Source organism: Balaenoptera acutorostrata, chromosome 2, assembly GCF_949987535.1.
Source record: "Balaenoptera acutorostrata chromosome 2, mBalAcu1.1, whole genome shotgun sequence".
Classification (NCBI taxonomy): domain Eukaryota; kingdom Metazoa; phylum Chordata; class Mammalia; order Artiodactyla; family Balaenopteridae; genus Balaenoptera; species Balaenoptera acutorostrata.
In genome coordinates this window covers 164,785,725-164,807,987 of record NC_080065.1, presented here as the reverse complement: position 1 = coordinate 164,807,987, position 22,263 = coordinate 164,785,725, and the positions used below count along the sequence as shown (strand labels likewise).

The 22,263-nt window shown below is 40.4% G+C and overlaps 1 protein-coding gene across 1 annotated transcript in view; it reads right to left on the bottom strand.

The window, feature by feature from the left end:
- Positions 1-1,201: 1,201 nt before the first annotated feature.
- Positions 1,202-22,263, bottom strand: part of SIMC1 (SUMO interacting motifs containing 1) — a 97,791-nt gene continuing 76,729 nt past the window's right edge. The window contains exons 8-10 of the mRNA XM_057540005.1: positions 8,863-9,019; positions 8,636-8,720; positions 1,202-2,039 (exon numbers count right to left, since the gene is read on the bottom strand). Coding sequence (XP_057395988.1) covers positions 1,777-2,039; positions 8,636-8,720; positions 8,863-9,019 — 505 coding nt within the window. The 3' untranslated portion in view covers positions 1,202-1,776. The remainder of the gene's footprint in view (positions 2,040-8,635; positions 8,721-8,862; positions 9,020-22,263) is intronic.

The following is a 22,263-nucleotide window of genomic DNA, read 5'->3' as shown; positions in this document are numbered from 1 at the left end:
GCTGGTTTTTGAGAAACATTAGTGCAAAGCTTGTCCTTGTGTGGAAGAAGCCATTTTGTACTGCTTTAATTTAAAGTTAGACTAAACCTCTGCAGTGATGTATGGGGACCTCATTACCTATTTTTGTATCATTTACCCTACACAAGAACTTTGATCATTACTAGGTAAATAATGTTTGTGTTGTTCCAAAACCAAGACTTCTTGATTCCTTTACCACTGTCCATGTGCGCATGGACAAATCATGGCGTAGAGGCGTTCACTGACTAGTTTAGACGACCTTGGCCTTCTTGGCTGTGCTGGCACTGTGTGCTCCAGCCTTGTCAGTTATGGGGACCCAGGATCTGTTTGAGATCTGGGTATAGTTAGGAGCCAGCCTTGGCAGGGATCCCCTCTGTTTTCTGCTGAAACCAGAATCTCCTTGCTTGTTGGTAGACCTCATGGATCACTTTGTCCTGCAGCCAGTTCTTACTGTAGTACCTCTTGGGCCAGTGCTGTTGGAGGGATGCTTCTCTTTTGTGTGCCACAGAACAAACACTAGCCTTACATATCCTTTGTTGCACTTTAAAGTGAGATTAATTTAACTCCCATTTGGTTGAAAACTTCCTAAGGGAGAAAATCCAGTCTACTGGTTTGGTATAGATAAATGGATGTTAAACTTTCTTAAAGGAGGTGGCAACTGCAGTTCGAGTATAGTCTTGCGGTTCATATGAAACTAGTGTCACCCTATTTTGAGTTTCTTGTTCAGGCCAGGGCCTGAAAAATTTTTTCCTGGGAGGTGGAAGAATTAAAAAATTTTCTGTATGCAATCATTTTCCCCCCAAATGAGCCTCATACTTTTATAAACACGTACCTCACTGAGGAAAGGGATGAGGGGAACCACCTTTTCATTTCTCCTCGCTGTGTACATGTTCAATCATTGTCTTGAACACTGTCTCAAATTCCTGCTGTCTTTTGCTTTGGACAGTATGGTGTCTACACAAGGAGCTGAGCTGACCTTCCCACAGAGATGCCCTGGAGTCTAAAATGATCAGAACAGTTAATTTATTTGTGTCTTCTGTTATGCTTGTATCTCTTAACTTGTTTTGACAATAAAAATCCTTACTACTTTCTCAAATGTCGATGGAACTTTTTTTTGGTTCTGTTAAGAGTAGTTATTCCATTCTTCCTGCTCGCAGTCATGAAACCTAAGCATGATAAACTTGGTATTTTGAAAAACCATTGCCTTTTTATTGTATGCTTTTAACATCATATTTTTTGTAACACACTCAACCCTTTTGTTTCTACCCCCTTCATTACATTAGATCTTAACAGACTGGCCACAAAGTCAAATTCATAGGCAATGTCACAGGTCCAATATAGGGTGTTTGTTTTCCATCAGGGAGAAACAAATACGTCTTTCTCTTTCGAAACAGGTTGTCAGTACCTTGAATGACATAACATTGATGTCTAGAATTTGTTCAGCACACGGATTCTTTTTTCACATCTTGAAATGTTAAACATATAGTGCATATAATCACCTGTTTCAAAAAAAGTATAGATAAATAATTTATTAAAAAATATATACACCTTATATATTTAAGCCATATCTGAGAACAGGCTAGGATAGGATTATAAAAAAAAAGATATTTACTAAACAGAAAGTTATTATAGCCTACAGATAAATAAGATAGGTTTGGTCCTATAAGATTTTAAACTACTTTTTATACTTTTAGAACTTCCAAGTAGTTTGAGATAGAGTTCAGGAGGTATTCTTGGCGTTCAGTGCTTAGAAGGGTCTCAGGGTCTGCTCCAGGCCTGTGAAGAGGCGTCTGCATCGGGGTTCAGGTCTGCGGCATAGAAAAGCAGGAGCTTCAACAGGTGCACCTTGTCTTGGAGCTGCGGGACGAGCGGCTCCCCCAGCATCTGGACCAGGCGGCTGCGGAAGGCCTTGATCTGTTTCTCCACGTCCACCACTGTGATGTCATCTCCTTGCTGGGGCTTGGGCTTAATCCTTTTGATTATTAAGTCTTTTCGATCGATCACTGAACTCCGTAAGTGCTCTGCAAGAGGGAAAAAGTCAGCAGAACTGTTCTGAACTGCTTTTTATTCCTTTATGACTTGGGAAGATGAAGTCCAATTTTGGTAGGTAGGGTCTAGGCAAAGACTTGTTGATGAGTTACTAGGATACAAGTCAAAGGGCATGTGAGTACCTGTGGTAACTCCATTTCCAGTCCTTTGTTCTTGGTTCTCTCTGGACCTCGAGTTTTACGTATTAAAAAAAAATGTATTTCAAAGTCATTTTTATTTTTTTCAGAGTAGTACATGCTTTGTTTAAGAAAATCAAATTCTACTCAAAGGCTTTTGTCCCCTGTGACCGTTCTCCCCCAGTAGCAGAGTGAAATAGAGCACATTTCCCTGCTTAAAACCCTCCAGATACTTGCCTTTGCTTTCAGAGGCCAAACTCCACATTGTTCTGTGGCCCAGCCTGCCTGCCAGTCTCCTCTAGTCCTGCTCTCCTTCTTACTACCCAGATCTTACCTCCAGTTCTTGAAACAAGCTCTTCCTGCATCATGGCATTTGCACTTGTTCTCTCTACCCGGACTGCTTTTCCCCTAGACCTTTGCATGCTTACCACCTTCTCATCCTTTGGGACTCAGCTAAGAGGTCCTCCCTGACTAGAGTGAGCTGCTTCCCTCATTTCCCCAGTGTTCCTCTATCACAGCACCTGATTTATTTATTGGGTTGCACTCACCAAAACTATAATTGTTTTTGTTGGCTTGTTCACTGTCAGGCACTGTCACTGCAGCTAGAACGTCAGTCCATGAGGGCTGGGCCCAAGGCTCTGATCCCACTGCATCCCCGGAGTCTAGCCCAGTTCCGGAGACAGAGTAGGTGCTTACTGTAAATGTTTGTTGATTGAATGTTGAAAGGGCCCTGTAATGACATCTCAAGGCAGCTTCGCCTCCTATGTTTCCAGACTTTTTGGGTACTCTACAGTGTATTTATTGTACTTTCTTTTCAGGTTATTCTATGTTTTCCGAATTTCTGGATACTAGTTCAGTCCTTCTAATAACTCTGTTAATGAAGGTGCCATTACCCCCATTTTATAAATGAGACGGAGAAAATGATACTGTTGTGGCCTCTGGAGCACCTGGGAGTCAGAAGGGCTGCAGGGCTCTTCTCACTTCATTTGCCTTATATGTGACCTTGAGCTCCTTTCCCTCAATTCCACACACTTCCAAAACCTGTTGGGACTGAGTTATGGATTTGGGATGAGATACCTTTAGACCTTTGTACTTTACCCCAGTATTTTATTTTTGGACTTACAGAAAAGTTTAAAGAGTAGTATGATGCGCACCCATATAACCTTTACCTTGATTCATAAGCTGTTAACATTTTGCCACATTTGGTTTATCTATTGATCCATCTATATGTTTTTTTCTTTTTCTTTTTTTTGCTGAACCAGTTAAGAGTAAGTTGCGCTGTCATAATCCTTCATGCTTAAATACTTCAGCTTAAGAATACGAATATTCCCCTACATAACCACTATTCATCATCCCACTAATTTTATCCTTGATTGAATATTATCTAATCTGTGCCAACAATATCCTTTATAGGTGTTCAGTTTTGCTTTGGGCCAGGATTCAGTCAGACATCACACACTGTACTTGGTTGTTATGCTCTTCAGTCTCCTGTCATCTAACACAGCTCCCAGCCTTTACTTGTCTCTCGTAATATGTACATTTTTGAAGAGTCCAGGGCAGTTATTTTGTAGAATGCCCCACAATTGGGGTTGTCTAGTTATTCTCTGGTGATCAGCAAGAACATGGAAGAGACGAGGATGTACACCGTGACGTCAGAGGCAGAGCCTTGGGCCCAGCCCTCATGAACTGACGTTCTAGCTGCAGTGACAGTGCCTGACAGTGAACAAGCCAACAAAAACAATTATAGTTTTGGTGAGTGCAACCCAATAAATAAATCAGGTGCTGTGATAGAGGAACACTGGGGAAATGAGGGAAGCAGCTCACTCTAGTCAGGGAGGACCTCTTAGCTGAGTCCCAAAGGATGAGAAGGTGGTAAGCATGCAAAGGTCTAGGGGAAAAGCAGTCCGGGTAGAGAGAACAAGTGCAAATGCCATGATGCAGGAAGAGCTTGTTTCAAGAACTGGAGGTAAGATCCGGGTAGTAAGAAGGAGAGCAGGACTAGAGGAGACTGGCAGGCAGGCTGGGCCACAGAACAATGTGGAGTTTGGCCTCTGAAAGCAAAGGCAAGTATCTGGAGGGTTTTAAGCAGGGAAATGTGCTCTATTTCACTCTGCTACTGGGGGAGAACGGTCACAGGGGACAAAAGCCTTTGAGTAGAATTTGATTTTCTTAAACAAAGCATGTACTACTCTGAAAAAAATAAAAATGACTTTGAAAAGATAGAATTGGCTGAATAGAGTGGGATAGGGAACATGTGGGTTAGGAGCAAGAAGAATTTGGAACTTATTAATACAGGAAATTCAAAGAAGCAAAGGTTGGCAGTGCCCACCTAACCACCATCCAAGGGGAGGAAGTCTTGGCCAGTGGACTTGAACCATTCTGGTCCAGTTGGCAAGGCCTTGGATTTTATGCTTCAGTAGAGGAGAGTTCTTACATCGGAGGTTCTTGTGATTATTGTGTGAGGTGATTTATGTAAAGGGTTTATTTGGCACAAGGCCTGGCTCAAGATATTTTGGCTGGTAGTATTATTAGTTCCTGGATCAACACTAGGATCAGCTACTATTATTTTATCATCATCATCGTCACTACAGGAATCTCCAATCTAACAGTATCTTCTCTGCAGGTTTTCCATTTATCTCCGCGTCAGTACTGGCAGAACCCTGGGTGTCAACCTTCAGCCTCGGTCACCTATGCCCTGTCACACTGATCTTCAAAGTGCTTCTGATCTGTCACTGCCTTCCCCATTGCACCACCCACACCCTTGTCACCATTATCCCTCTCCTGACCTCTCTGGTCCTCGGCCAAACTATTTGTCACACATCAGGCAGAGTGACCTTACTTAAAACCACTTTGATGGGTTCCCTTCACTCTGGAATCAAGGTGAAATTCCTTAACACGAACTCCCTAACAGGAGGGCCCTTCACGCCTGCTCCTGTCTAGTACCGTGGTCTCGTTTCGTGCTATTCCCCCCTTGCTCACTGTATCCTAGTCCTACCAGTTTGCTCTATGTTCCTTGGACTCATTAAGCAACTTCTTGGTTTCAAGGCCCTTGGACATGCTGTTTCTTCTTTCTGGGAAACTTTACCCTCCCTATTCGCCTGGCTAACACTGGTACTTCATATCTCAGCCCAAGTATCACTTCTTCAGGGAGGCCTTCCTGGGTTCCTCCATAAACAGTTTAAGTCCTGTTTTGTGCACTTGTACTTTCCTTCACAGCATTTATTTTCATTGCAATTGTATGTTACTTGTGTGGTGGTTTGTTTAGGGTCAATCTCTTTACTAGACAGTTAAGCTCTAGGAGGACAGGGGCCATGTTGGTCTCATTCATTGAAGTTTTCCCAATGAGCCAGGCACAGAGGAGGCATTCGGTAAATATTTGTTGCCTGGATGAATGTATGAACTTAACTGATCTTGCCTGAGTCTGCTTTTCTCCCCTCTGTGGACAGGGCTCCTTTCAGGAAGGCCGTGTGTGAGACTCTCTTTGGAATGAACAGGTGTCTGACTTCTGCGTTGCCCTAAGTGGTCCAGCAGAGCGGAATTCAGGAAAAGCATGCATTTCATTCATTTAAATACTATATGTTTAAATTCCTAGAATTCATAGTTTCAAAATATGAGGTTCTAATTATTCATAAGCATCAGGAAAACTCACGGCATATGGCAATTCATAATTTTGCTGAGGCTCAGACTTGAGTTGCACGGTTGTGAAACTGGGGTGTGGGGGATTGATTCTCTCAGCCAGAGAATGTGAGCTCAGCCGACAGCCCAGCATCCACCTCTCAGTGGGGCTACTCTGCCCTCTACAGAAACATTTACAAGATGTGGGGCTTCAAGATATACTTCTCCCCAAGGTCAAGGGTAGATACAAAAGTAATTTAACCATGTATAGAGAGTTTAGAAAGTGGGGGGTCGGAAATTCCTTAGAATCTCACCTTCTAATCTCACCCAGTGATTTCATAGGAAATTAATTCCTTCCAGTGTGCTTTCACCGTATACAGACTTTGGCAACAGACCTGGCTCTGCATTTACTTTCCTCTCAGCCTTTGTTTTCCCATCTTTGAAAGGGGGTTGGTACTCACCTTCACAAGGTTACTGGGTTAGATAAGCCAGTGCAGGCGCATTTACCTATGCTCCCTTCCTCTCTCCCTCCACGCTAAGAGGTTCCCATAAACATAGGGCAAGCTTAGGTTCCCCATCCTCTTCCCTTCTTCCCCCGCCCTTGGAGCTGGACAACTCCAGCCGACCTCAAAATGCACTCAACAATGTCCTCAGCCCACTTGAAGAAGACAGAGATGACTAAGGAGCCCTCACAGTAAAATGCCTACTGACAAGGACACTGACCATTTCAGGGAACCATTCAGCTGTGTTCTTTGTAGTTCTTTGTAGGACTCTGTTTTCAAACTACTGGTTCTAAATATTTTTTTCTGCTTCTTAACTCCTGGTCTCCAAAGAAGCTGGAAAGGACGTTAAGGATAAAATAGCATTGGAACACACCCTGTTTATTCTTGGTCAATATACACTGGTCTGAGGCCTTCCTCTCCTTTATTCAAGGCAGAAGAATATTCTGTAATAAAAGTAGATCCCATGTCCATCTTAAATCACTATTGCCCATGACCCAGGTGTATTCCCTGGGATGCAAAACAGAAATGAACAAAGAAGTGTTAAAGGTGAACTTTAAGCAAAACCGAGCTGCTTTAATATTAAACTTTCAGCTAGATCTCCAAAAGAAACAATTACATAAACCTCCATGAGGCTGAGGACGCATGGAATTTGCCTTTGGGGCTTTGTTCTGAGAAGGGCACGTACCTTTCTTTGAGCGTGTTAAAAAATGCACAAACCACACAATTACATGTCGTGGCCTTGACAATGCTCTCACTTATGTTTTAGTTACAGGCGCCTGAAACAGAGAAGACCCTTGTAGCCTACTCCTGGCCAGATGACAGGCAGCTAACACTGACTGAGCACTTTCTACTTTTAACTCACGCCCATTAGCAATCAGTCTTGGCAAGTTATGTATTACCATCCCCGTTCTACAGAAGGAAGAAACTGAGGTCTAGAGACATAAAGTTAGCTGCCCAATGCAGAGTAGGTGATGGAGTTGGGATTTAAACCCAGACCTTCTGTCTTAAATCCAGTGCTTTTAAAAATGTTTCTGTAACAGCTTCCTCAATTCCAGGCCCAAGAGGGTGTAAGGACCATCTTATCTTCCCAAGTGCCATTACTGAGCTAAAATCAACCTCAATATGATCATGGCAGGTAAATTATGTATGTATGTATATGTGTGTGTATATATATATATGCATTTTCCCCCCTTACTGATGGAGAATAAGTTGGACATTGTGCCCCTCAATACTTCAGAATGGATTTCCTAAGACCAAGGATATTTACTTTCATAAGCCAGGATAATTATAAAAAAATATGAAACTTAATATTAACACAATACTATTATATAATCTACTTAAAATTTACCAATTGTCCCAATAATGCACATTATAACTTCTTTTTTCCTGGTTCAGGATCCCATCCAGGATCATGTTTTGCGTTTAATATTCATGTGCTTTAGTTTGTTTTTAATCTGGAACAGTTCTTCAGTCTTTCTTTGTTTTTAAGACATTGTGGCTTTTGAAAGTACAGGCCAGCTACTTTGTAAAAGGCCCTTCAATCTGGGTTTGTCTGATGCTTCCTTCTGATTAGATTTAGGTCACGAAATTTTGGCAAGAACACTACATAAGTGATGAGGTGTCCTTCTCAGGGTATCACATCAAGAGGGATGTCAGTTTTCTCCCCTGAAAACTTACTATCTTTCCTTATGTAATTAATAATTACATTAGTTTCCCCAGGGACCACATTAATCCTTGACTAATCAAATCATTCTTATTTGAAGCAGCTAATCCATCATTATCCTTGTCAATATTTGCTCCCTGAGTGTTAATTAGTCTAACTTTTCCAGATCCTCACGGATCACTGGCTTTGCCTGTGACTAGAGCAGAGCCACTTTCACAGACTTAAGAGTGTCTTACATCTTTTGCAAGATGTACATTTTTACTTTGCCACTGATTTGCTCTGTATTTGCATCATATTGTCGGATATTTACAGTGTCCGAGTCAGTGAGCAATCAACCCAACAAAGACGCTGCAGTGATAGGCCAGGGAAAGATGCCAGGGCCAAACCAGGTCATTACTAAATCCTTCTCATGTTAGGATGACTTTTGTTTACCTGCACAGCCTAATAATTGTGAGGACCACTGTAGTATCTGCCATAACAAAAATACAATGTGAATTCTTCTGTTTCACAGCAGTGATTCCGGCTATGTCCTTCCTTGTTCCTTACAGTTATACCAAGGAACAATGATTTACTGAAGCTAACAAATTAGAGTCCCTTATGTAACTTTAATTCATAATAATGTCCACTGTGAGACTCCCACACCATCTGGTTTGTGACCAAATGCTCCTTACCTCTTAAAACATGTTGGTAACTGGATAACAGAAACTGTAGATGCTCAACCAGTTCATCCCATGTCTGCCACTGGGTTTTATCCGACTGCAGAGATAGTAAAAGCAATTGGTAATAAATGCCTTCCTCAGTTAGAGGTTTTGTACAGTTTTCAAGTTACTTTTACATAATGCTCAAGGATTAAGGAAAAGGTGTTCTAGGCCTGGAACTGAAATAGGAAAAAATGTACCTGACACTTGAGCAGTGATGTGGAATTGTTCAGAAAATAGAGGGCCTGGGCCAGAGACAAGGGTAGGCGGGTGGGTGTCTCACAGCTGTGGAGGAATATGATTTCCAGCACTTTGCAGCGCAGAAGGTGGCTCTCCATGGTAGTAAAGAACATCTCTCTGTGTGGAGAAGAGATAGAGAGAGTTCACCATCACAATTATTGTTTCACGGAACATATACCACAATTCTCCCTGAATGCTCTAACCTTTGCCCTAATCCAGAGAAGGCTAAGAAGGAATACAGTGAAGGCCTACAAAATCACAAACCTCGTGGACAGGGCAGAAATGGATTTGTTCATGAATTAGCAACTGTCAGAAGGAGGGAAAGTCTTTGATATTTGAAAAAGACTAGTTTAGGACACATTAAGAAGAATTATATCATACTGTAACCAAGAGAATTAATCATGAGATTACATATTTCTGAATGGCCATAATGTGCCAGGTACTGTTTGGCAGAAACAAGGAATATTAAGAGAAATAAAAGAGGATATTGCTCTCAAAAAGCCAATAGTTGAACAGGGGCAAGAAGTATGCAACAGGAACCTACATAAAGCGCAGGGCAAGTGTACACGTATGCGAGGTGCCTGTGGCACTCTAGAGACACAAAGAGAGCACATTTGGTCAGGGGCCTGGAAGCAGCCTTCGTATGGAGGAGGTGGCACTGCTGACGGTGGTCTAGGAGTAAAGAAGGCCCAAGGCAGGAGGCATTTCAGTGCAGGGATAAACATGGGTAAAAACAAAGGAGTAAAAGTCATAGCTGGGGCACTGCAGCCTTCTTAAATTTCAAGTCTAGGACTTAAGAGTCCCAGAGGGACTCTGGCCCTTGACTTTGTCACTCTATGCAGGGCAGGGCTTGGCCAGCAAGGGTGGGTTGGAGCACATTCAGAGGCTTCTGAGCAGGAGAGCTGTAAAACGGGGGCTGTGCTTCAAGAAGGTGAATCAAAGTCATTGTTCTAAAAGCAATGTCAGCTTCCAAAAAAAAAAGTTATGAATCTCAGATGCACAGGGTGAATCTCTGGACTGCCTGAAGGTTTCTGCCTGAAGGTTTGTTTGGTGGTTCTTGCCAGGTCTGCTTGTCATAGCAGTTCTGAGGAATAGATGGCTCATGAGCAGATAAGGAGATGGCAGCAACAGAGCTAGCTCCAGGTCTCAGAGTTCTTTCTTCTACAATTGCCCCTTTGCAGTTTTGCAACATCTGGAAAAATAGGGTGCTCTCTGTGCCACTGTCACTTGTAAAAATGATAAATAACAAAGTATCTATTCATTTTTATTTTATTTTTTCCCCTTTCCCTTTGCTGTTCCACCAGGCACATGTATTATTTGTGTAAAAGCAAGGGTAAAAAAGCAGAATAAATACTTTAAAATACTTTGCTTCTTACCATTCAAAAGTTTAAAAAAGTCTGTAATATTTGTGAAAATCCATTTTATCTCTCTCTTTTTTAAAAAATAAATAAATAAATAAATAAATTTATTTATTTATTTATTTATTTATTTATGGTTGTATTGGGTTTTTGTTGCTGTGCGCGAGCTTTCTCTAGTTGTGGCGAGCATAGGCTACTCTTCTTTGTGGTGCACGGGCTTTTCATCATGGTGGCTTCTCTTGCTGCGGAGCATGGGCTCTAGGCACGCGGGTTTCAGTAGTTGTAGCACGTGGGCTTCAGTAGTTGTGGCATGCAGGCTCAGCAGTTGTGGCACACGGGCTTAGTTGCTCTGCGGCATGTGGGATCTTCCCGGACCGGGGCTCGAACCCGTGTCCCCTGCATTGGCAGGCGGATTCTTAACCACTGCACCACCAGGGAAGCCCCATTTTATCTCTTTAATGTGCGTGTGTTTTTTTAAAGTACCATTCTATACCTCCTCTGACAAATTTTCTTTTTTAATACAAAGGACTCCAAATTATTACATTTATAAGATATTCCTCTAATTCTTTTAAAGTTTAATTTCTACTCTGTATTTGGCCTATTACTTTCACAAGACAGTTTTCCTATTTAATAACTTTTTATTTCAAACTGTATTTTCTCTTCCAATTTTTATTCCAGGGCCTGCATTTGTCCTGGTTTTATAATCCAAGATGGCAAACCCAGAAATATCCAAGGGACAAGAAAGTAATTTTAATGTATTGGACATAGTAGGAAATGGAGGTACAATTATCTATAGCAATTCAAATTCAAAATTTTAAAACAAGATACAGAGGAAGGCTAACATCCAGATCCAGCCTTAACAAGTATAGCTGGTATTGGATTTACTCTCCTGTTATCAATAATTATAAAGCTGTACAAAATATATGAAATAACTATTTTCAGGCATTGGACAAGCTACTACAAATGACTATTATTCTTGAGAGAAGGGAAACAAAGGTGGTGAACCCCACATTTACCCCAGATTTCTTGCTGGGGGCACTCTCTAACTAAGGCAGAGGAAAGCGTGGGTCCCAAACAGAAAGCAGTGGGCTTATTGGGCAGAGCAAACAGAGACTGGAGTTCAGTAGAGCTGAGGTGGCTGGAATCTGTGTCAGAGAAGAGGGAGCTCAAGAAATATGTGTAAGGGGCCCCCCTTGGCACACGGACAGAGGGAAGATCCAAAAGCCTGGGAGAGAACAGCCAGTGAGGAGCTATGAGCTGACTGGGGATTCAGGAGAGTGGCCAGTGCTGAAAGACATGGGGTTTCAATGAGCTAGAGAAGAGATCTCATTGAACATGTTGGGCATTCAGGTGCAACCCCAGAAAGACTAAGCTACAAGACTAGTATCTTAAGAAAGGTTGATTTACAAATCCTAGAAGCAAGCCTTAAAAGGAGAAAGCTAATCTGCCAGTAAATCACTGTCTGCAAGAATGAAACTCAATACTCTTTAAAGGAAGTCAGCAAATTTCAGACTCTCAACAACATGGCGTTCATAATGTTCAGCACACAATAAAAAAATTATTAGACAGGGGAAAAAGCAGGGAAATGTGATCCATAACCAGGAGCAAAATGTCCATAGAAACAGGCTAAGAGTTGATACAGATGTTGGAATTAGTAGACAAGGACTTTAGAACAGCTATTATAAATATGTTCAAAATTAACCAACCAACCAACCAACCAACCAGCCGACCAACCAGCTGACCAACTAACCAAGATATATATAATCAGTGATTAGATGGGGACACTTAGCAAAGAGAAATGGACACTATAACAATGAATCAAATGGAGACTCTAGGGCTTCCCTGGTGGCGCAGTGGTTGAGAATCTGCCTGCTAATGCAGGGGACACGGGTTCGAGCCCTGGTCTGGGAGGATCCCACATGCCACGGAGCGGCTGGGCCCGTGAGCCACAATTGCTGAGCCTGCGCGTCTGGAGCCTGTGCCCCGCGACGGGAGGGGCCGCGATAGAGAGAGGCCCGCGCACCGCGATGAAGAGCGGTCCCCGCACCGCGATGAAGAGTGGCCCCCGCTTGCCGCAACTGGAGAAAGCCCTCGCATGAACCGAAGACCCAACACAGCCAAAAATAAATAAATAAATAAATAAATAAGAAAATCCTTTAAAAAAAAAAAAAAATGGAGACTCTAGAGCTGAAAAACACAATATCTGAAAAAAAAAAATCACTGGATAGGCTTAACAACAATTGGGCACCACAAAAGAAAAGATCAGGGAGCATGAAGACTATCCAAAGTGAAAAAGAGAAAAAAAAAGACAAGTCAAAACAAAATAAAACAAAACAACAGTAGAAAACACCAGATCCTCAGTGTTCTGTGGAACAGTGTCACACAGCTTAATGTATATGTACTTGAATTCCCAGAGATTAAAGTTTGGGGCAAAAAATATAAAAAATAATGGCCAAGATATTTCAAAAATTGATCAAAAATATCAACTCACAGATTCAATAATCTCAATAAACCCCAAGCAGGATAAACATAAAGGAAACTACACCTAGTTATAATAATCAAATTGCTGAAAACAAACAAAAAAAAGCAGCCAGAGAAAAAAGACACATGGCATATAAGGGAACAAAAGTAAGAAATTCTAATGACTTCTCATCAGCAAGCCAGAAGAAAATGGAACATCTTTAAAATAAATTAAAAATACCTATCAATCTAGAACTCATATCAAGTAAAAACACCATTCATATATGAAGGTAAAATAAAAAAACATTTCCAGATAAACAAAAGCTGAGAGAATTCATTACGGTAGACCTGCACTACAAAAAATGTTAAAAGAAGTTAAGTTCTTTAGGTGGAAGAGAAATGATACCAAATGGAACTTGGATCTTAAAGAAAGAAAGAAGAACACCCAAAATGGTAGCTATGTGGATCTGATGTGTGTTTTATTTCAGCAACACTAAGCAATTAACTCAATTCTGACACTATTTACCATAGTGTCAGATCCCACAGGTTAAGGGCTCAATCCTACAAGACTGCCCTCCCACTCTCTCTTCAGATGCCAATTGGAAAGTCCAGGTTGTTGACCTGTGTGCTTCTGAACCACCTAGCTATAGATCGAAGGTTCCCAGAACCCCACCTTAGGTTTGATTAATTTGCTACAGTGGCTCACAGAACTCAGAGAAACACTTTACTTACTAGATTACCAGTTTATTATAAAAGGATATAACTCAAGAACAGCCAAATGGGAGAGATGCATAAGGTATGGGGAAAGGGTGAGGCCCTTCCATGCTCTCTGGGTACATCACTCTACAGGCATCTCCACCTGTTTACCAACCTGGAAGCTCTCTGAACCCAGTCCTTTTGGGTTTTCAAGGAAGCTGCATTAGATAGGCATGACTGATTAAATCATTGGCCATTGGTAATTGAACTCAACCTCCAGCCCCTGCCCCTTCCCAGGAGGTGGGGGTGGGGTGAGGGGAGGGCTGGGAGTGGAGGGTTGAAGTCCCAACCCTCTAATTACATGGTTCCCCTGGCAACCAGCTCCTATCCTTAGGTCACCAAATGCTTTCTGAAAGACACCTCACTAACATAACAAAGATAACTTGATCACTCTTATCACTTAAAAAACTCCAAAAGAGCTCTGTGCCAGGAATAGGATGAAGATCAAATATATATATTTCTTATTATAGGTCATAATATCACAGTTAGGTAGTATAAAGACTTTCCCCCCCTCATCTCTGAATTTCTTTTAAAAACAACTAAATGTTTAAAGCAAAAATATGATCCCATCCTGGAGTAAAATGTATGACAACAATAGCACAGAGGATGGGAGTGGGATAAATGGAAATACACAGATATAAGGTTCTTACATTACATGTTATGATATAATATTAATTCAAGGCAGACTCCAGTAAGTTAAGAATGCATATTGTAATTCCAAGAGCAACCATTAAAAAAAAGTAAAACATTTGCTGAAAAAGCATGTGATAAAATTCAATACCCACTCACGATAAAAACAGAAAACTAGGAATAGAAGGGAACTTCTTCAACTTATTAATGAACATCTACAAAAAAACCTATAGCTGGCATCATAATTAATGGTGAACTCATATTTTAATTAATCAATAATTAATGAACTGAATGCTTTCCCCTAGATCATGAACAAAGGTGTCTGCTTTCATCATTACTATTCAACATAGTACTGGAAGTTCTAGCCAGTGCAGTAAGGCAATAAAAGGCATACTGATTGGAAAAAAAAGAAGTAAAACTTTCCCTATTTGCAGATGACATGATGGTCTACACAGACAATCCTAAGGAATCTTTGTCACAAAAGCATTTTCCATAAAAGAAAAAGCTGATAAGCTGGACTTCATTAAAATGTAAAACTTGCTTTTTGAAATACCTTGTTAAAGAGGATGAAAAGATAAACTACAGAATGGGAGAAAATATTTGCAAACTACAGATCTGAAAAAAGATTGTATCTAGAATATATACAGACTCTTAAAAGTCAACAGTAGGAGAGCAGAGTCAAGATGGAGATGTGGGAAGACGTGGAGTTAGCATCTCCCTGCAACTAGGGCGCCTGCCGGCCACTGGTGGGAGACTCTGATGCCCAAGGAGATGGGAGGAACCCCAAAGTGAACCCGTAGGATGTAGGGGGACTGACGGGGGAGGAGAAGTGGAGGCCAGACAGGATCCACACCCCTGAGGACTGGGAGATCAGGAGAGGCAGGCGGGAGGGACTCTCCAGGAAGAGTGGGAGAGGAGGGAGGGCGATTGCCTGGCCCACTTGGGCCAGGGAGCCTGCTGAGCTCCCAGGCCAGTACCCCCCCTCCAAAGCCCCATCCAGGCTGCGTGGGTCTTGGGGGCATAGGAGGGAGGTGGGGAGATCAGGAGAGGCAGGGGGGAGGGGCCCTCCCAGATTGGAGGAGCAGGAGAGGAGAGGAGGGCATTTGTCCCACCCACTCGAGCCCAGGAAGCCTGCTGGGCTCCCAGGTGAGGTCCCCTGCCCTCTCAGACCAGGGGTGGTGGGCACGCCTGGGCCCCTTCTGTTCCTTGAGCCTAAGCCCCATCCCCCACAGTGCCCAGGGCCTGTTCCAGCCCTGTGGGTCCTGAGCATTGGCCCCACCCACCACCCAAAGCTCCCCCTTGCTTAGGCCCTGCCCTCCGCAGCCAAGGCCTCCTCCCCCACCCCCCTTTTTTTTCCCTCCTCTTTTTTACTACTGTGGTACTGTTGTACCTTCCGGTTGTTGATTCATCTATATTCTAATTTTTATATTCTTCCTAACATATCTGTTAGTTTCCTAGTCTAATTTTATTTTTTACTTTGTTATTGTATTTTTTTTTTTTTGCCACCCCAGGCAGCTTGTTGGATCTTGGTTCATGAGCCCACCAGGGTAAGGCCAAAGCTCCTGTGGTGGGAGTTCCGAGTCCGAACCACTGGACTAACAGAGAACCTCAGACCCCAGGGAATATTCATTGGAGTGAGGTCTCATGGATTTCCTCATCTCAGCACCAAGACCCAGCTCTACCCAGCAGCCTACAAACCCCAGTGTTGGAAGCCTCAGGCCAAACAACCAGTAAGACAAAACACAGTCCCACTCATAAAAAAAAAAAAAAAAAAAAAGAGACGACAAAATAATATGTCACAGATGAAGGAGCAAGGTAAAAACCTACAAGACCAAAAATATGAAGAGGAAATAGGCAATCTACCTGAAAAAGAATTCAGAGTAATGATAGTAATGATGATTCTGAATCTCGGAAATAGAATGGAGGCACAGACTGAGAAAATACAAGAAATGTTTAACAAAGATCTAGAAGAAATAAAGAACAAGCAGAGATGAACAACAGAATAACTGAAATAAAAAATACAGTAGAAGGAATCAGTAACAGAATAACTGAGGCAGAAGAACGAGTAAGTGAGCTGGAAGACAAAATGGTGGAAATAACTGTCGAGGAGCAGAATAAAGAGAAAAGAAGGAAAAGAATTGAAGACATTCTCAGAGATCTCTGGGACAGCACTAAAAACACCAACATTCGAATTACAGGGGTCCCAGAAGAAGAAGAGAAAAAGAAAGGGTCTGAGAAAATATTTGAAGAGATTATAGTTGAAAACTTCCCTAACATGGGAAAGGAAAGAGTCACCTAAGTCCAGGAAGCAAAGAGAGTCCCATACAGGATAAACCCTAGGAAAAACACACCAAGACACATATTATTCAAACTAACAAAAATTAAGTTCAAAGAAAAATATTAAAAGCAGCAAGGGAAAAACGAAAAATAACATACAAAGGAATCCCCATAAGGTTATCAGCTTATTTTTCAGCGGAAACTCTGCAGGCCAGAAGGGAGTGGCAGAATATACTTAAAGTGATGAAAGAGAAAAACCTACAACCAAGATTACTCTACCCAGCAAGGATCTCATTCAGATTTGATGGAGTAGTCAAAAGCTTTTCAGACAAGCAAAAGCTAAGAGAGTTCAGCACCACCAAACCAGCTTTACAACAAACACTAAAGAAACTTCTCTAAGCGGGAAACACAAGAAAAGAAAAAGACCCACAGAAACAAACCCAAAACAATTAAGAAAATAGTAATAGGAACATATATATCGATAATGACCTTGATTATTAAATGGATTAAGTGCCCCAACCAAAAGACACAGACCGGCTGAATGGATACAAAAACAAGACCCATATATATGCTGTCTACAAGAGACCCACTTCACATCTAGGGACATATACAGACTGAAAGTGAAGGGATGGAAAAAGATATTCCATGCATATGGAAATCAAAAGAAAGCTGGAGTAGCAATACTCGTATCAGATAAAATAGACTAAAAATAAAGACTGTTACAAGAGATAAGGAGGGACACTACATAATGATCAAAGGACCAATCCAAGAAGAAGATTTAACAATTATAAATGTTTATGTACCCAGCATAGGAGCACCTCAATACATAAGGCAAATGCTAACAACCATGAAAGGAGAAATCGACAGTAACACAATAATAGTAGGGGACTTTAACACCCCACTTACACCAATGGACAGATCATCCAAACAGAAAATAAATAAGGAAACACAAACTTTAAATGACACAATAGACCGGATAGATCTAACTGATATTTATAGAACATTCCACCCAAACGTGGCAGAATACACTTTCTTCTCAAGTGCACATGGAACATTCTCCAGGATAGATCACATCTTGGGTCACAAATCAAGCCTCAGTAAATTTAAGAAAATTGAAATCATATCAAGCATCTTTTCTGACCACATGCTATGAGATTGGAAATCAATCACAGGAAAAAAACTGTAAAAAACACAAATACATGGAGGCTAAACAGTGCACTACTAAATAACCAAGAGATCACTGAAGAAATCAAAGAAGAAATAAAAAAATATATAGGAACAAATGACAATGAAAATACGACAACCCAAAACCTATGGAACGCAGCAAAAGCAGTCCTAAGAGGGAAGTTTATAGCAATACAATCTCACTTCAAGAAACAAGAAAAATCTCAAATAAACAATCTAACTCTACACTTAAAACAGCTAGAGAAAGAAGAACAAAGAAAACCCGAAGTCAGTAGAAGGAAAGAAATCATAAAGATGAGAGCAGAAATAAATGAAATAGAAATGAAGAAAACAATAGCAAAGCTCAATAAAACTAAAAGCTGGTTCTTTGAGAAGATAAAAAAAATTGATAAACCCTTAGTCAGGCTCATCAAGAAAAAAAGGGAGAGGACGCAAATCAATAAAATTAGAAATGAAAAAGGAGAAATCACAACTGACATTGTAGAAATACAAAGAATTATAAGAGACTACTACAAACAACTATATGCCAATAAAATGGACAACCACGAAGAAATGGACAAATTCTTGGAAAGGTACAATTTTCCAAGACTGAACCAGGAAGAATTAGAAAATATAAACAAACCTATCACAAGTACTGAAATTGAAACTGTAATTAAAAATCTTCCAACAAACAAAAGTCCAGGACCAGATGGCTTCACAGGCGAATTCTATCAAACATTTAGAGAAGAGCTAACACCGATCCTTCTCAAACTCTTCCAAAAAAAATCCTGAACAAAATACTAGTAAACAGAATCCAACAGCACATTAAGGATCATACACCATGATCAAATGGGATTTATCCCAGGGATGCAAGGATTCTTCAATATATGCAAATCAATCAATATGATACACCACATTAACAAATTAAGGAATAAAAACCATATGATCATCTCAATAGATGCAGAAAAAGCTTTTGACAAAATTCAACACCATTTATGATAAAAACTCTCCAGAAAATGGGCATAGAGGGAAGCTACCTCAACATAATAAAGGCCATATATGACAAACCCACAGCAAGCATCATACTCAATGGTGAAAAACTGAAAGCATTTCCACTAAGATCAGGAACAAGACAAGGATATCCACTCTCACCACTCTTATTCAACATAGTTTTGGAAGTCCTAGCCACAGCAATCAGAGAAGAAAAAGAAATAAAAGGAATACAAATTGGAAAAGAAGTAAAACTGTCACTGTATGCCGATGACATGATACTATACATAGAAAATCCTAAAGATGCCACCAGAAAACTATTAGAACTAATCAATGAATTGGGTAAGGTTGCAGGATACAAAATTAATGCACAGAAATCTCTGGCATTCCTATACACCAACAATGAAAAATCAGAAACAGAAACTAAGGAAACACTCCCATTTACCATTGCAACAAAAAGAATAAAATACCTAGGAATAAACCTGCCTAAGGAGGTGAAAGACTTGCACTCAGAAAACTATAAAACACTGATGAAAGAAATCAAAGATGACATAAACAGATGGAGAAATATACCATGTTCTTGGATTGGAAGAATCAATATTGTGAAAATGACTATACTACCTAAAGCAATCTACAGATTCAATGCAATCCCTATCAAACTACCAATGGCATTCTTCACAGAATTAGAACAAAAAATTTTACAATTCGTATAGAAACACAAAAGACCCTGAATAGCCAAGAAATCTTGAGAAAGAAAAATGGAGTTGGAGGAATCAGGCTCCCCCACTTCAAACTATACTACAAAGCTACAGTAATCAAGACAGTATGGTACTGGCACAAAAACAGAAATATAGATCAATGGTACAGGATAGAATGCCCAGAGATAAACCCACACACATATGGGCACCTAAGTATGACAAAGGAGGCAAGAACATACAATGGAGAAAAGACATCCTGTTCAATAAGTGATGCTGGGAAAACTGGACAGCTATGTGTAAAAGAATGAAATTAGAACACTACCTAACACCATACACAAAAATAAACTCCATATGGATTAAACACTTAAACATAAGACCAGACACTATAAAACTCTTAGAGGAAAACATAGGAAAAACACTCTTTGACATAAACCACAGCAAGACCTTTTTTGACCCATATCTTAGAGTAACGGAAATAAAAACAAAAATAAACAAATTGGTCTTAAACTTAAGAGCTTTTGCACAGCAAAGGAAACCATAAACAAGACAAAAAGACAACCCTCAGAATGGGAGAAAATAATATTTGCAAATGAAGCAACAGACAAGGGATTAATCTCCAAAATATACAAACAGCTCATGGAGATCAATATCAAAAAAAACAAACAATCCAGTTAAAAAATGGGTGGAAGACCTAAATAGACATTTCATACAGATGGCCAGAGGCACATGAAAAGATGCTCAACATCACTAATTATTAGAGAAATACAAATCAAAACTACAATGAGGTATCACCGCACGCTGGTCAGAATGGCCATTAACAAAAAATCTAGAAACAATGAATGATGGAAAGGGTGTGGTGAAAAGGGAATCCTCCTGCACTGTTGGTGAGAATGTAAATTGATACAACCACTATGGAAAACAGTATGGAGGTTCCTTAAAAAACTAAGAATAGAACTACCATATGACCCAGCAATCCCACTACTGGGCATATACCCTGAGAAAACCATAATTCAAAAAGAGACATGCACCACAATGTTCATTGCAGCACTATTTACAATAGCCAGGACATAGAACCAACCTAAATGTCCATCAACAGATGAATGGGTAAGGAAGATGTGGCACACATACACAATGGAATATTACTCAGCCATAAAAAGAAATGAAACTGAGTTATTTGTAGTGAGGTGGATGGACCTAGAGTCTCTCATACAGAGTGAAGTAAGTCAGAAAGAGAAAAACAAATACCATATGCTAACACATATATATGGAATCTAAAAGAAAAAAGGTACTGATGAACCTAGTTGCAGGGCAGGAATAAAGAGATAGACATAGAAAATGGACTTGAGGACATGGGGTGGGAGGGCGAAGCTGGGGCGAAGTGAGAGTAGCATTGACATACATACACTACCGAATGTAAAATAGTTGGCTGGTGGGAAGCAGCAGCATAGCACAGGGAGATTGTCTCGGTGCTTTACGATGACCTAGAGGGGAGATGGGAGGGAGGCTCAAGAGGGAGGGGATATGGGGACATGTGTATGCATATGGCTATTCACTTCATTATGCAACAGAAACTAACACAGTATTGTGAAGTAATTATATTCCAATAACAATCTATTAAAAAATAAAACAAACTCAGTAAAAAAGCAAACAATCTATTTAGAACATAAGAAAAAAATATTTTAGTGAAGATGTTATACAGATGGTATTAAGCACACGAAAACATGTTCAACTTCATTAGCCATCAGAGAAATGAAGATGAAAATCACAATGAGAATCCTCCACACACCTATCAGAATGGCTAAAATAAAAAACAGTAACAACACCAAATGCTGGCCAGGATGCAGAGAAACTGGATCACTCATATACTGCTGGGGGGAATGTAAAACCGTACAGCCACTCAAGGAAACAGTTTGGCAGTTTCTTAAAAAAATTAAATAAGTAACTACTATATAATGCAAAAATTGCACTCCTTGGCATTTATTCCATAGAAATGAAGACTTACATTTATTAAAAAATTTGTACATGAATGTTTATAGAAGTTTTATTCATAATAGCCCCAAACTGGAAACAAGACAGATATCCTTCAGGGGGTAAATGGTTAAAAAAAAAAAAAAAATCAAAGGTACACCCACACTATGGAATACTATTCACCAATAAAAAATAATCAACTATTGATAGATACAACCTGAATGGATCTCCAGAGACTTATGCTAAGTGAAAAAGCCAATCCCCAAAGGTTACATACTATATGATTCCACTTATACAATATCTCGAAATGACAAAACTATAAAAATGAAAAATAGACTAGTAGTTGCCAAGGGTTAAGAAGGGGTGGCGGTGGGAGGGTATAGTTATAAAAGGGCAAAATGAATAATCCTTATGGTTATGGAAATGTTCTCTATCTTGGCTTCTATCATTCTTTGTTTTTATTTTTAAAAATTAAAAAAATTTTTATTTTATTTATTTTTATTTTTGGCTGCATTGGGTCTTCGTTGCTGCACGCGGGCTTTCTCTATTTGCTGTGAGTGGGGGCTACTCTTTGTTGCGGTGCATGGGCTTCTTATTGTGGTGGCCTCTCTCATTGTGGAGCACAGGCTCTAGGCACGCAGGCCTCAGCAGTTGCGGCACGCGGGCTCAGTAGTTGTGGCTTACGGACTCTAGAGTGCAGGCTCAGTAGTTGAAGCTCACGGGCTTAGTTTCTCTGTGGCATGTAGGATCTTCCTGGACCGGGGCTCGAACCTGTGTCTCCTGCATTGGCAGGTGGATTCTTAACCACTGCGCCACCAGGGAAGTCCATTCTTGATATCCTGGTTGTGATACATGCACTAAAGTTTTGCAATATGTTACCATTGGGCAAAATTGTGTAAAGAGTACATGTGATCTCTCTGTATTATTCCTTACAACTGCATAAGAATCTACAACTATGTCAAAATAAATTTTTAATTTAAAAAAGTTAAAAAGCCTTAGGAAAGATAAAATGGAATAATAGAAAATAATTAATCCAAAAGAAGGCAGAAAAGGAGGTAAA